The sequence below is a fragment of the Camelina sativa genome, chromosome 7, assembly GCF_000633955.1.
Source record: "Camelina sativa cultivar DH55 chromosome 7, Cs, whole genome shotgun sequence".
Lineage (NCBI taxonomy): Eukaryota > Viridiplantae > Streptophyta > Magnoliopsida > Brassicales > Brassicaceae > Camelina > Camelina sativa.
In genome coordinates, this window is record NC_025691.1 from 12397273 (window position 1) to 12411039 (window position 13767).

Here is a 13767-nt window from a genome sequence, read left to right on the forward strand (position 1 = left end):
TTTTTTTTTTTTTTTTGGCTAAAAGAAGGGTTCAGGTTTGAGACTTGAAGCAGTTGCAGCTTTGGTCTAACGTGAAAAACTGGTTTGTTGCTGTAAATTTGGATCAAAGCTATTTTGTTGTGATTGTGAATGCTAGTTGTTCCTTGTATAAGCTTCAACTTATGATAATATATGGAAATTGAATAAGTTACACACTGATTTGGCAAAAATTTGGCATAACTCAATATTACAACCAAGGTAACAATTTTTTTTTTTTCTATTTATAATTTATACTTCTATTTTTAATATGCTTTTATGTTTTGCATGTTTAAAAATTTATAAAATGTAATAATTTCACATTTTTATAAAATATAAAATGTTTAAACATTTATACTAATTATATTCTACTTAAAATATTTTTTTTTCAAAAATAAGAACCCCAATTAGAGTTCTACCATTGGAGGGGATAATTTTAATTAACCTTTTAAAAGTTTTTTTTTTTAAAGTACATAATATATTGTTAAAAAATATAGGAATCTCAAAATTATATACTCCAATTAGACTGGCTCTTAGTTGGGATTCTAATTCAGAAGAACCTCTTAGTTAGGATTAATTAATATACAGCCATCCGTACAATTTCATATTTATTTTAGCTATTTTAATATGATTTTATGGCAAGAAAATATATAGCTTCATCTCTATTCTCTCTCATCGTCGGACTTTATAGATAATGTTAAATTATGGTAGTGAATGATAATAAAAGAAAGCGGATTTGAGTTGTTTTTGTTCAAAACCGCACAGCATCCCCCAATCAACAATTTTTAAACAAATTTGCGTTTTTGAAAAAAAAAAAAAATTGCGTATTTGTCCAACAGATTATTTGTTGGACCGTCTTTTGAACATGTACCCTCTTTTACCCAACGTTTTTATGGAAACCACCTAATACAGCTTTTTTTAATATTAAAACAGTACCTACTTTTTTTTTTTGCCATCAACAGTACCTACTTTATACAAAAAAATTTAGAAATTAAAATTTTTATGTATTAATACAAATAAATAAAAATTTATAATTTTACTAAGTATTAATAAAGTAATATGAAATCCGTACTGCAAATTTTACTAATCAAACATTATTTAATACTGCTTATTTTGGAGTAACCGTACTTGTCCTGCAAACACATTTATCCTGCACGTACCGTAGTTGAACTGTACCGCACTATCAAAGTGTTTGTCCCGCACTAATAAATCCACGATTACCATTCAAACCCTATATATGGAAATATGGCTCATTGGCACAAACCCAGTTCGAGTACTTCTAGTGATTAATTATGCAATGAAAAATCACAAATTTTTACTTTCTACTTTGTAATATGTATTATTAAAAAAAACCACAACTAACACGTAATAACCACACAATATACAATATAAATGTTTTATTAAATCAAAACTCACATACTATATAATATATATATATATATATATAATTAATTAATTAATATATTGTAGTTATCAGTCACTTTCACAAGTCAGAATGAAAAATCGCCACACACAATAAAAACTAACATAATCAGAAGTCAATTGCCCGATAAAAAAAATTTTTAAAAAAATCAAAACCTTTCACGTCTTTCTTTTAGGTGATTAAACAACTCCAATGCGTTTCATGACTTTATCCCATAATCCAAAAACTTTGTACGCAATAGAATTAGATCTCCAAAACGATGGGACGCTAATTTAGACGACGTTCCTATATATGTCTTTTGTGATAAAATAATTCAGAATTGGCTGTTAGAAAAAGAAAAAAAACACAAAAGTTTTCAGAATTGGTCCACCTTTGTTTACATATATTCAAAAGGTAAGACTAGGCCGGCTGAACCGTATTTCACAACTTATATGGGTGATGAGTAAACTACTATACACTAATACTGTTAGGACTATAATATTTTATTAATTTGATAATTTATTAATTATTGATATATTAATTATATTTAAAAATTTATAACTAAAGAAATATATTAATTTATCAAGATATTATTTGATCAAGTATTAATTTATTGAGATTATATTTACTATTATTTAGTATTTAGAATTTAATTTGACATATTGTTAAATAGATATAATGTCTGTATATTCCAATAAGAGAAGAGAAGTATTTATACACACAAGGTTGCCTATACATGATAAGACTAAATCCTAATAATAATATAGACTTTATAGAATATTTACATATTTTCTAGGCTATTACTCCCCTCACGTTGATGGTACGTAATCAATAACGCCCAACATGGACAAAAGTTATTCAAATGTTGGTGTTGGAAGAGCTTTAGTAAGTAGATCAACAACCTGTTCTTTAGTAGAAATGTGCTCCGTAGTAATAAGTTTAGCAAGAACAGCATCACGAACTTGATGACAATCCGATTCGATGTGTTTCGTATGCTCATGGAAGACAGGATTGGCCGCAATATGGATTGCCGTCTGGTTATCGCAACGAAGAGTAACAGGAGCGGTGTGACCAACACCTAGATGAGAAGAGCTTTTAACCACTGGATTTCCTTAAGAGCGTGCGCCATCGCCCGATACTCAGCGTGGAAGAACTTGAGACAGTCTTTTGCTTCTTGGTTTTTTAGGAGATAGGAGAATAGCCCAAATAAGTGACATAAGCCGAGAGAGAACGCCAAGTTAGAGAGAACGCCAAGTAAGATTCCTTGAACTAGCGATCCTTTGAGATAAATGACAAGACGAAGCACAACCTCCCAATGAGCCACAATTGGCTGCTTCATAAATTGGGAAAGAATGTGAACGGCATAACAAAGATCAAGACGGGTGATTGTAAGGTAGATTAAACGTCCAATCATACAATGATACTGCTCAGGACTGTCAAACGCGGGACCATTGTCGAAGGCCCTGCTCAGGACTGTCAAACGCGGGACCATTGTCGAAGGCGAGTTTGTGATTAAGCTCAATAGGAACAAAGGAAAGCTTACAACCAAGCATACCTGGTTCTTCAAGAATATCCAATGCATACTTACGTTGAGAAAGACAGAATCCATCCGGACCTCGCAAAACATCAAGACCAAGAAAATACTTGAGGTTACCGAGATCTTTCATGTGAAAAAAGTATGAATTTGTTCTTTAAACTTAGCAATGGCAAGAAGATAATTTTACAGCAACAATGAAGTAATCAACATAAACTAGTACATGAATGATCGAGTCACCATGCTTGATAGTGAAGAGAGAATAATCAGCATAACTCTGAATAAAACCAAACTAACGAAGAGCAGTAGACAACTTAGCAAACCAGCAACGTGGAGCTTTTTTGAGACCGTATAAATACTTGCGTAGACAACAAACCTTGGTAGGATCAGAACATTTAAAACCGGGTGGCAAATTCATATACACTTCTTCCTCGAGATTGTCATGAAGAAAAACATTGTGAACATCCATTTGCTGCACCTCACAGTCCTTTGCAGCAAAAACAACTAACATAGATCTAATGGTTACCATCTTTGCAACCGGAGCAAACAATTCTTTGAAATCAGTACCTTATTTCTGGTGATTGCCCAAAGCGACCAAACGGGCTTTGTGTCGCTCAAGAGTTCCATCAGAATTAAACTTCAGTTTGTAAAACCATTTTCTATTGATTGAATTCTTCCCATGAGGCAGATCTGTGATATCCCATGTATGGTTGGCCTCTAGTGCGTCAATTTCCTTGGACATAGCATCGCACCATTCTTTAATAAGAATAACAGCCATAAAAGCAATATGATTGGCAGAAAAGTCAACGTCAGTCAAGTAATTAGAGATAGGATATAGAATTTTACCAGAAACCGAATATGAGGATGTTGAAGTAGGAGAAGAAATGTGGGGAGAGTGTACAGAATGAGTAGCAGGCTTCTTTTTATCGGCACAACTCGTGATGAAATCCTTTAGGAGGACAAATTTCTTCTTTTCGCGATATCTTTTGCCCAACAACTCAAGCAAGCTTGGAGACAAAGAAGAGCCATAATCGTGTAGTAGTAGTGCCCGATCGACCAATTTAGAGGAAGGACAAGTCGATCGAGTACTAGTTTCCGTCGTCGTAGTAGGAACGATCGAGTCGGCAGAGGGATCAATCGATCTGGTTATCTGTGGAAGTAAAGTGATAGAATCAGACACATAGGGATCGGTCAATCGCGGGTGGAGATCAATCGATCGCGACGTCGCAGGACTAGTAGTACTGGGTACATACGTAGAGGGATCAGCTCATCCACTGCTCGGATCGATCGATCCAGAAGTTTCAACAACAATAACATAGGAAATAGACGTACGAGCTGGAGATGGAGATGATGGAGTAGCAGGCAGAGTAGTAGAGGGAACCGGAGATGGGATGGGTAAGAACCAATCATCATTCTTGAGCACAAGAGCAGTAAATGAACCAGAGGGAGTGGGTGCAACAAGAGTTGAGTAAGGAAAGACCTCTTCAAGGAATCGAACATCCCGGCTGGCAAAACTCTTTCCAGTTTCAAGATCACAAACACGCCAGGCTTTCTTACCATGAGGATAGCCGAGAAAGACACATCTGCGACTACGAGAAGTAAACTAATCGCTGTTACGAGGACGAATAAGAGCATAACATAGGCAGCCAAAGATCCGAAGCATGTTAAATGAAGGTCTTTTCCTAAAGAGAACCTCATATGGAGATTAGCCCTGAAAGATAGGGGAAGGTGTTCGGTTAATGAGATGGGTAGCAGTGAGGATACTTTCCCCCCAAAACTTGACAAGAAGACTCCATTAGAGTATAATTGCATGAGCAACATTTAACATGTGTCAATGTTTGCGTTCAACACGACTGTTTTGCTGTGGATTATCAACACACGAGGTTTTGTGTAGAACACTAGGTTCTTGGAAGTATGAAGTGAGACACATAAACTCAGTTCCATTGTCACTTCTAATGACTTTTACTTGTGTACCAAACTAACGTGCCAACATTGCACATAAATTGCGTATTACTTGCGAGACCTCAGTTTTAGCGGCCATGAAATATGTCCACACTGAACGTGAAAAATCATCAACTAGTGTAAGAAGGGTTAGTTGTCACGATTGGTACTTCCACCACGGTAAGAGCCACGCCCACGTAAAGAAGGTTGGTTGTCTTGGCAATTTTGCTCTAACCACCAATCAGAATATCCATGAACCAAAAACATTCGGTGACTTCATGACCTGGACAATTGAAGTGAGTACATAGTAGAGTAGATCGGTCGCAAGAACGTGATGCATTTGGAAGTGTAACAAGAGGTGGTACACTTAATTGCATCGAAAAACCAACTGCATCTTTCTTCACAAGATCCTGAGAGCTAGATGCATTGAGGTTCTGTTCCTCACGAATCACACGGGAGTAGACTTGGTAGGGATTCGGTAGTGGTTCTACATCAATAATAAAAGAACGAATGGAGCTGAAACAGTCATCAAGGCTGAGAAGAAACTTGTACACATGGTCATCCTCACATTCTTTCCAGATGTCCGTGGCAGCCACACATATAGATATACGACTAGTCTTGTTGTTCTGTAGTTCTTCCCAAACTTTAGTTAGACGTTCATAGTAAGCAAGAACCGGTTGTCCATGTTGAGTACAAGCAGCAATCCCATCCTTTAAAAGAGTCTTACGCACACTGTTTCCTACGGAGAAACGTCGACAAAGACTCCCAAAGTTGGGATGTGTCACAGACAAAAGAAACAGTAGAGCGGATTGACGGATTGATGGAGGTATGAATCCAACCGGCGATCATGGAGTTTGTAGCAAGCCACAACCCTAACTCAGGATCCACAATTTCTATTGTGTATTGAAAGATCTGCATTTATTCACCATTAGTTTATGGACAAGTAGCTACGTATATGGTGACCAACAGATGGCGGCATTGCAACTGGCCTCACTTGGGAGAATTGAGCCTATTCACATCATGTAGAAAATCATCAATAGGAGATAGCAAATGAGATGTATGTGATACATATACTAGGAATCTTGTTGTTTTGTTTCATACATTATTGTTCGAACTGAAGCAATTTTAATAATCATATGACAGATGAATCACACAATTTATTTGCAGATGTTCTTGCTCAGAGCTTATAACATTTCTATACCTGAAACCCATTGTGAATTTTAAGTCTCAAACACAACCAAAAACAAAGGAAAGAAACAGAACCGCAATGCCCATCAATCGTAAAGTTCTTAGTTGTTTCAGTAGGGTGATCTTGCATATGTTTTATATTTGGAAATGCCTTGACCTGTTACCATAACAACTAAAACCAATCATGAAAACGCTCAAGGAAAATTTGACTAATCTCAAAAAAGGCCAAACATTTTGAGAAAATTGTACCTTACCTGTCAAGACCAAGAACGATACAAAAAACACTTTCAAGCATCAAGTATTGTTCTGCTGCAATCAAATGGAAAAAATGAGGGAGGGATTATATTAACATACTTTCACAGGATTGTATCCAAGCTTAATAGCAGTATCAGTCGATTTCATAACCCCAGCGAAAACAAAAAGACCATCCAACCTAACAATCTCAGACTTTGACAACAGGTGAGAACCAAAATAATCAATCAACATGTTAGAAACAAGATTGTCTTTGGTTTGATCAACTTGAGCTGCATAATTGCTAAACGAACGCTCACTAGTAGTAGCAATAAACCTGAAACCTGGTAAATGATATACACAAGAACGGAGGAGACCACAATTAAGTATTGATTTCACATCATCACACACATATATTAACGTTCATCAAACACTTACAAAAAAATCAGATTCTTATTCTAAACCAAAAACAAGGTTTTTTATCATCAAACAAAGTATTCAAACAAAGAGATTAATTTCAAATTTCCAAACAGCTATCATCATAGAAACCTAATTTCGCTAGCATCAATTCCAATTCGTAGAACACCAATTTCTTCTTACATCCATAAAACCCTAATTCATGTCGATCTAGAAGTGAAATCAAAGAGATCTTTATCCAGTTTTTTTGATTATTTAACCTCTCAATGGAAAGAGACGAGCGAGAATAACAAAACAAATTTTTTTAAAACACAAATTCTTTTTTTTTTCAACCAATCAAAAGTTGACACACACAAGTTTCTAAATAATTATAAGAGCATCGTTACCTAGAGTTTCTCTCATCGATACTCTTATAATTGGGGCCCAAAAGTCTAATTAAAAATCCATTTTTCAGTTCATTAATAAGAGAAGCGATTCTATGGGGAAGGAATTAAGCAACGCAGTAAGCAACGCGAGTTATGGGTAAATATAATTTTTTTTTTTTTTTCCCTTTTCTTCTCTCTCTCTTTCCCGATCCTCTCTCTTCTCTCAATCCAAAAGGCGATGGAAGCCGATTCATCTTGAAACCAGAAAAATCAATCGATTCACCTCGTTTTCCATGGCCGATGCTCTCAGTGCTCGTAAGTCTTTCTTCTTTCCTCTATTCGCCGCAATCGCCGATTCATATGAAACTCGAGGGTTGTTGGTGTTAGGTCGACGGTGGTTGCGGCGAGGATGTTGGCCAGAATCTCGCAATCTAACACCGTGGGAAGCGAAGCCATCCCGTTCGGATCGTTGGAGTGGATCACTTACGCCAGAATTATGTCTGGTCTCACTTTGGGTCTCATGTCTCTAGGTCTCGTTGAGCTCGAGATCCTCCAACGCAGTGGTACTCCAAAAGAGAAGAAACAATCAGGTAATCGATTCTTAGTAATTGCTGCTTGATTCAATCAATTGATTCGTATTTTGGTTTGAATTTGGTTGTGACTGGTTTATTTGGTTAGAATTTGGTTGTGAACGTTATGATGCAACTGAATCTGAAACTTTAAGTGAACCTTTGTTAGGAAGTAGCGAACCTTTGTTAGGAAATAGTAGAGATGGGTACAATGAGGTTAGTGTTTCAGTGTGTGTTTGTTTTTGAACAGAGATGAGAAGAGGAACCCTTTTTTGTATTATTATCTGTTGTGTGTCTCTTAGAAGCGTACTATGGAGGATTTTTGGGAAGAAGAACGGAAGAGACAGCAAGTTCACTGGACGTTAATCTTTTCTCAGTTGATTGCACAATGGGCTCAGTGGATAGGTATGAAAATTTCTATCTTTGTTTTGATTATCGATGAAGCTTGTGTTAGGCTTGGTTTTGTCTGATTGATTTCTGTTTGCATGGATCTGTTCTATGATCTTGTGTAGAATTTAGGGTTAAATGCAAATCTTTTAATTTTGATATTTCTGCTGCATTATGAGAGTATGTTTCTGCTTGGTGCCTCTAAGTCTTTGTATGTGGTTTAGTAGGAAGCCTACTTAGTAAATTGATTACTTTCTCTTATAATCTCTCTGTTTCTCAACTGCTTGGTTTTGTTGTTCCTTCAAATTTTGTTGGTCTTTTGTCTAGTCTTGTTGATCACGAGAGAACCCAATGCAGAACAAGCCAACCACTTACAACAATGCACTTCTCGTTGGACTTTGTCTAGCCTTGTCACTACCTCTTCTGCTTTACAATCGTTGAAGTGAAGCTATTTTTTATTGAAATCACATTGCTTTTGTTTTACGACATGTCCACTTTGAAACATTTCATCTTTTTTTTTTTTCTATGTTGTGTTCTTGTTGAAGCATGTTTCTGATTAATCAAGCCTGTTTTTGATTAATCAAGCTTTTGCTTTTTTTTTTTAATGTAATATAAATAATTTTAGATAATTAAAGTTTGATAATTAATAAACAAAAATAAAAAAAAATATTATTTAAATGTTTGAACAACCTTCTTTAGAGTTCTCTACTAGAGGGGTGATTTTGCTTAAGTTCTCTTAGAGTTGCTTTAATTATTTTAGTATTAATTATATAATTAATTAATATGAGAGTAACTTAAGAAGGTTGCTCCACTAATGATGGTCTAAAACATCTATTATAAGGATCCATGCTTAGTAAAATTAAGTTGTTTGCATTATATTTATTCTGTTTTATTATTAGTAAATTTATAAGATGCATTGATGGAGATGGTTACAGGAATGTTATTTTATTATTCTTTTGTTAACTCTCTTATTTATTTATTTTATCATATGTTATTTATTATTAAATATATAGTAATATTTACTGTAATGATAAACTCTATGTAAAACTAACATATGCGCGCGATTATATGATAACAGTTTACATAAACAATAATTCTACAATATATTTTCCCTCCTAATGTGCAAATTCACGATAGATGATTCTCCACGTAGAGTATCTGATATACAGATCGAGTATCGCAACACACAAAACCATTACAAACGGTTTTAGTAACAATACTCTATAATATTAAATAAGTTTTGCATTAATAATCTAAAACCAAAACTATGAATCTCTGAAAAGCAAATCAAGGCTTACTGACTTAGTGTAAAACTTTGTAAAACCCTGACTACTCAGACAAAGGATATATATCCACATAACGCTCTTATCTTATTATTACAAGTCTCCTATCTACCACGACCATGTAGATAGTAATAATTAAAACGGATATTAATGGTGCACACCAAAAAAAAAAAAATCGGATAATTTACTAAATATTCTATATAAATTAAAACAGATACAGTCACTTACTAGTTACTAAAATAAAACTAAACATTATATATAAGATAAACTATATATAATATTAAATTAATATGTATATAAATAATATTAAATTGATATCCCAAAGGAAAATACAAAGGAGACTGTAAGTCCGGCAATAAAAAAAGAGAGCAACAACCTGCAAAACCATCGCAAAAAAGAGTTTTGGACGGTCAAAGAAAATAAGAGATACCCACGAAATGCCCACGAAACATAAAAAAAATAGTCTTAAGAAGAAAATCTTATGCATACAACCTTTTTATAAAAGAAATATATATATATATATATATATATATATATATATATATATTTCTCAATTCTCATGTATAAAAAGTAAAAGTGTGTAACGTGAACGTTTGTTTCTATTAATCAACGTGGTAGCAGCCGGCAGCCCCAAAATAATCTCAACATGTGTTATGTTGTGTGTATCTCATCTTCCATAATTAAGTTTGAAAAAGTCTATGGGTTAAGTTTACAGGTAAGGAAAAATAAATTAACGTTTGGTGCATATTACACCAATCACCAATTCATGACTTTTGATACTCCGTTTTGTTGCAACTTGTCAAGGTCATTACCATAAATGTATCACTTTGGATCTTATCTTAAGATCCAAAACTTTTATTTATTTATTACACTTACGTATGCTGGTGTAAAGGTTTTTGTATCGTCTTTTTTTCTACTTTCACCTCACCGTTATATTAATAAGTCACAATATAAAAAGTAGTAAATTGAATTGGTGATACAAAACGGTAAATATTAAATAACCGTAAAAAAGAGTTGATGCAAAAAGAACTGAAAATATCAATTCCAGGACTGCTAACTCTTAATTACTGTTATTGTGATCTGTAATTACTGAAGCAATAAAATATGTAACACTGTGGTAATTAAGGATTACCAATCAAAAAAAATACTGTATATCTCTTACTGGATTAGTAAAATGTTACCATTAACGTTATTCATGTCATCATGTGTTCTTTGATATAAACCGACTTTGGTTTACATTAAATGTTTCTTGTCACCGGCCATATCTGTCCTACGTACCCAAATTTTGTTGGTAGCTTTTTAATGAATTCGTTATACATTTCATCAGTGTTGTTGGAAGATTACAACCCCTTATTTGTGTTAGCTTGCGTGAGCTCGGTGAATACTCTCTCTTAAAACATGTTTCTTCCACAATTATCACAGCCAGGTAATAAAGTCTTTAATAAATGTATAATGACAACCTTAGAAAGCCCCGATTATTTAGATGTGTTATATTTGTCGAAATGATACTCCTATATATCTGAAGAATAATGCAACCATGGACGGTCTCGAGTCTATATTATCAACGATCATCAATTTGAAAAATAAACTTATTTTTAATTAAAAAAATGTTTTTAATAGATGCATGTAACCATCTATATATACATTATTGAAGTACATTTTGGATTCTACCATTTTATTTGTACTTATTCACAAAGTTAATCCCAAAAAAAATTCCAAAAATAATATTACTTCAGATTTTGATTCCTAAATGTTTTACATACCATTCCAAAAAAAAAAAATATACATCATAATCAATATGGAAACCGAAACTATGATATATTTAACCACAATTTCTATTGTGTATTGAAGACAACAATTTGATTCCTAATTTGTTTTCCAAAACCTGTGAGCTTTGATTTTTAATGTAAAAAGAACTTCGATTCACATCTATATATAAATTTTTGAAGTACATTTTGGGTTCTACCATTTTATTTGTACTTATTTACAAAGTTAATCCCAAAAAAATTTCCAAAAATAACATTACTTTAGATTTTTGTTTCTTAAATGTTTTACATACCATTCCAACTAAAAAAATATACATCATAATCAATATGGAAACCGAAACTATGATATATTTAACCACAATTTCTATTGTGTATTGAAGATGTTCTATCTCTGAATCCTTTGCATACCAAGAAAACAACAATTTGATTTCTATTTTGTTTTCCAAAACCTGTAAGTTTTGATTTTTAATGTAAAAAGAACTTTGATCCACATTTATTTAAATATTATAATTAATATCTATAAACTTAATGAAATTTTAAAATATTACGAATATTTAAAATTAAAAAATTTGAAAATACTATATAATATGGTTATATAGTAGATGGGTTATAAGGGGAGATGTTGGAATTATTATTAAGTTTGTGCTAACACAGGTTAAATCCTCATTTTATTATTTGTCAACACTATTAATATTAGAATATTTAACATATAAAAATTAAGTTGATTTAACTAAGATTGTGTAAAATAATTAAATCATTAGGAAAAATGTGACTTAATCATAGCGTATAAATGACTTACTATATATTTAGATCCCTTATCTTTTGTTATAATAATTAAAATCAAAATAGAATCTCAAACACTAAACAAAACAAACTAAATATAACAAACAAATGGTCATGAAGTATATTGCGGGTTAAAACTTAATATAAACATTCAGCCGTACAAACGGTCGGAAATTTAGTTATTCTTCTATTTGAAAAATATCCAATATTTAACAAACAAACAAAATATAAAATATAAATAATAATAAAAATTATATATATGTGGTATACCGCAGGTTAAAATCTAATATAAATAATAAAAACAATACAACGACATCAATGAAAGTAATTCCATTTATAGAAATGAATGAACCAAAATCTGGTTGCGACTAACTAAAAAGATCGTATGAGATATATCGCCATACAATATTTAACATGCATATTATAAGAAGGGCGATGTTCTCTTATGCCACAACTTGCGCATCGATTAAGATAGATACTAGTTAATATGTTATTTTTGTTTTTTTTAATGATGTTTAATTAAGGTTTCTCTAGTTGCTTTTTATAGTTTAATAAGTATAACGTGGATCGGATATGATGCCACGACCATGAGGTCCATGACGAACGATTGAATTCAGATAAAAGTATATTCAAAAAAATTAAAAAATGTTGTAAAAATAAGAAAGAGGTTTTGGTGTTTCTCTTCTTCTTATTATCATTTTATTATCATTAACGCATAGAACAAATACATTATATAATAGAAAGCAAAGCCTAAACCTAAACCGAATAGGTTATGTCCGATGGACCCTACACATAGTCGATGGGCATTACACAATAGGATAATTAATGAGGCGGTTATGGAAGTCCACTCCAATTGTTTTACAACACTCCCCCTTGGATGACATAACCGTGCTGATGCTAAGGGATCAGTACAACACGCTTGGGGGTGCTGCCTCATTAAAACCTTACCAGGAAAATCCATTGGGACAAAACCATGGTGAAGGAAAAAGAGTACAGCACACATTACTTCCCCTGTTCTAAGCATCACTGAAAGTCCTTAAGCCTCCGCATTCCAATATGATGCGTGAGCTTCTTGAATGTTGATGCCGGTAAAGATTTGGTGAAGAGATCGGCTTAGTTGTCGCAAGATTGAACTTGTACCACTTGAACTTTTCCGGCCTTCTGTAATTCGTGTGTGAAGAAGAACTTGGGTAATATATGCTTCGTCCGATCTCCCTTAATGTAGCCTTCCTTGAGCTGTACGATGCAAGCCGTATTGTCTTCATAAATCACGGTTGGTTCCTTGTCATCGACCATACCGCAGTCTGTCCTGATATGTTGAGTCATCGACCTCAACCATACGCACTCTTGACTAGATTGATGCATTGCTAAAATCTCTGCATGGTTAGATGATGTGGCCGCAATAGTCTGCTTCATAGAACGCCAAGAAATTGTTGTACCACTGTGCGTAAATACATAGCCAGTTTGAGACCTAGCATTATGTGGATCGGACATATAACCTGCATCAGCAAAACTAACTAAACCTTCTTTGTTATGGTTAGTATAAAATAAACACAAATCTGTCGTCCCTTGTAGGTAACGCAATACATGTTTAATACCGTTCCAGTGCCTTTGGGTCGGACAAGAACTAAATCTTGCTAGGAGGTTCACGGCAAAACAAATGTCTGGTCTAGTGTGGCTAGCCAAGAACATTAACGCTCCTATTGCACTGATATATGGCACTTCAGGACCGAGAACTTCTTCATCGTCCTTCTTTGGACCGAATGGATCTTTATTCACATCAATGCTCCTTACAACCATTGGGCTAGTCAATGGGTGAGCTTGGTCCATATTAAATCTCTTGAGTACCTTTTCAGTATATGCCATTTGATGCACAAGGATTCCAT

General features: G+C 33.7%; 1 protein-coding gene and 2 long non-coding RNA genes across 3 annotated transcripts; 1 reads left to right on the top strand and 2 right to left on the bottom strand.

The window, feature by feature from the left end:
* Positions 2143-3767, bottom strand: LOC109125554 (uncharacterized mitochondrial protein AtMg00810-like). The gene is made up of 2 exons (XM_019227360.1): positions 2973-3767; positions 2143-2890 (listed from the first exon to the last, which is right to left on the bottom strand). The coding sequence occupies exons 1-2, from the start codon at positions 3082-3084 to the stop codon at positions 2496-2498; spliced, it is 507 nt and encodes a 168-aa protein (XP_019082905.1). The 5' UTR covers positions 3085-3767; the 3' UTR covers positions 2143-2495.
* Positions 3806-6982, bottom strand: LOC104701020. Its single transcript, XR_002032588.1, has 3 exons — positions 6335-6982; positions 6094-6237; positions 3806-5901 (listed from the first exon to the last, which is right to left on the bottom strand). It is a non-coding gene; the product is annotated as an uncharacterized LOC104701020 (long non-coding RNA).
* Positions 7275-8615, top strand: LOC109125558. The gene is made up of 3 exons (XR_002032634.1): positions 7275-7408; positions 7481-8067; positions 8377-8615. It is a non-coding gene; the product is annotated as an uncharacterized LOC109125558 (long non-coding RNA).

Excerpts from the sequence above, each read along its gene's own strand:
- LOC109125554 (XM_019227360.1), bottom strand. The coding sequence starts at position 3,084 with ATGAAAGATCTCGGTAACCTCAAGTATTTTCTTGGTCTTGATGTTTTG. Across the intron at positions 2,891-2,972 it reads GGATATTCTTGAAGAACCAG|TCCTGAGCAGGGCCTTCGAC; the intron begins GTATGCTTGGTT and ends CGCGTTTGACAG.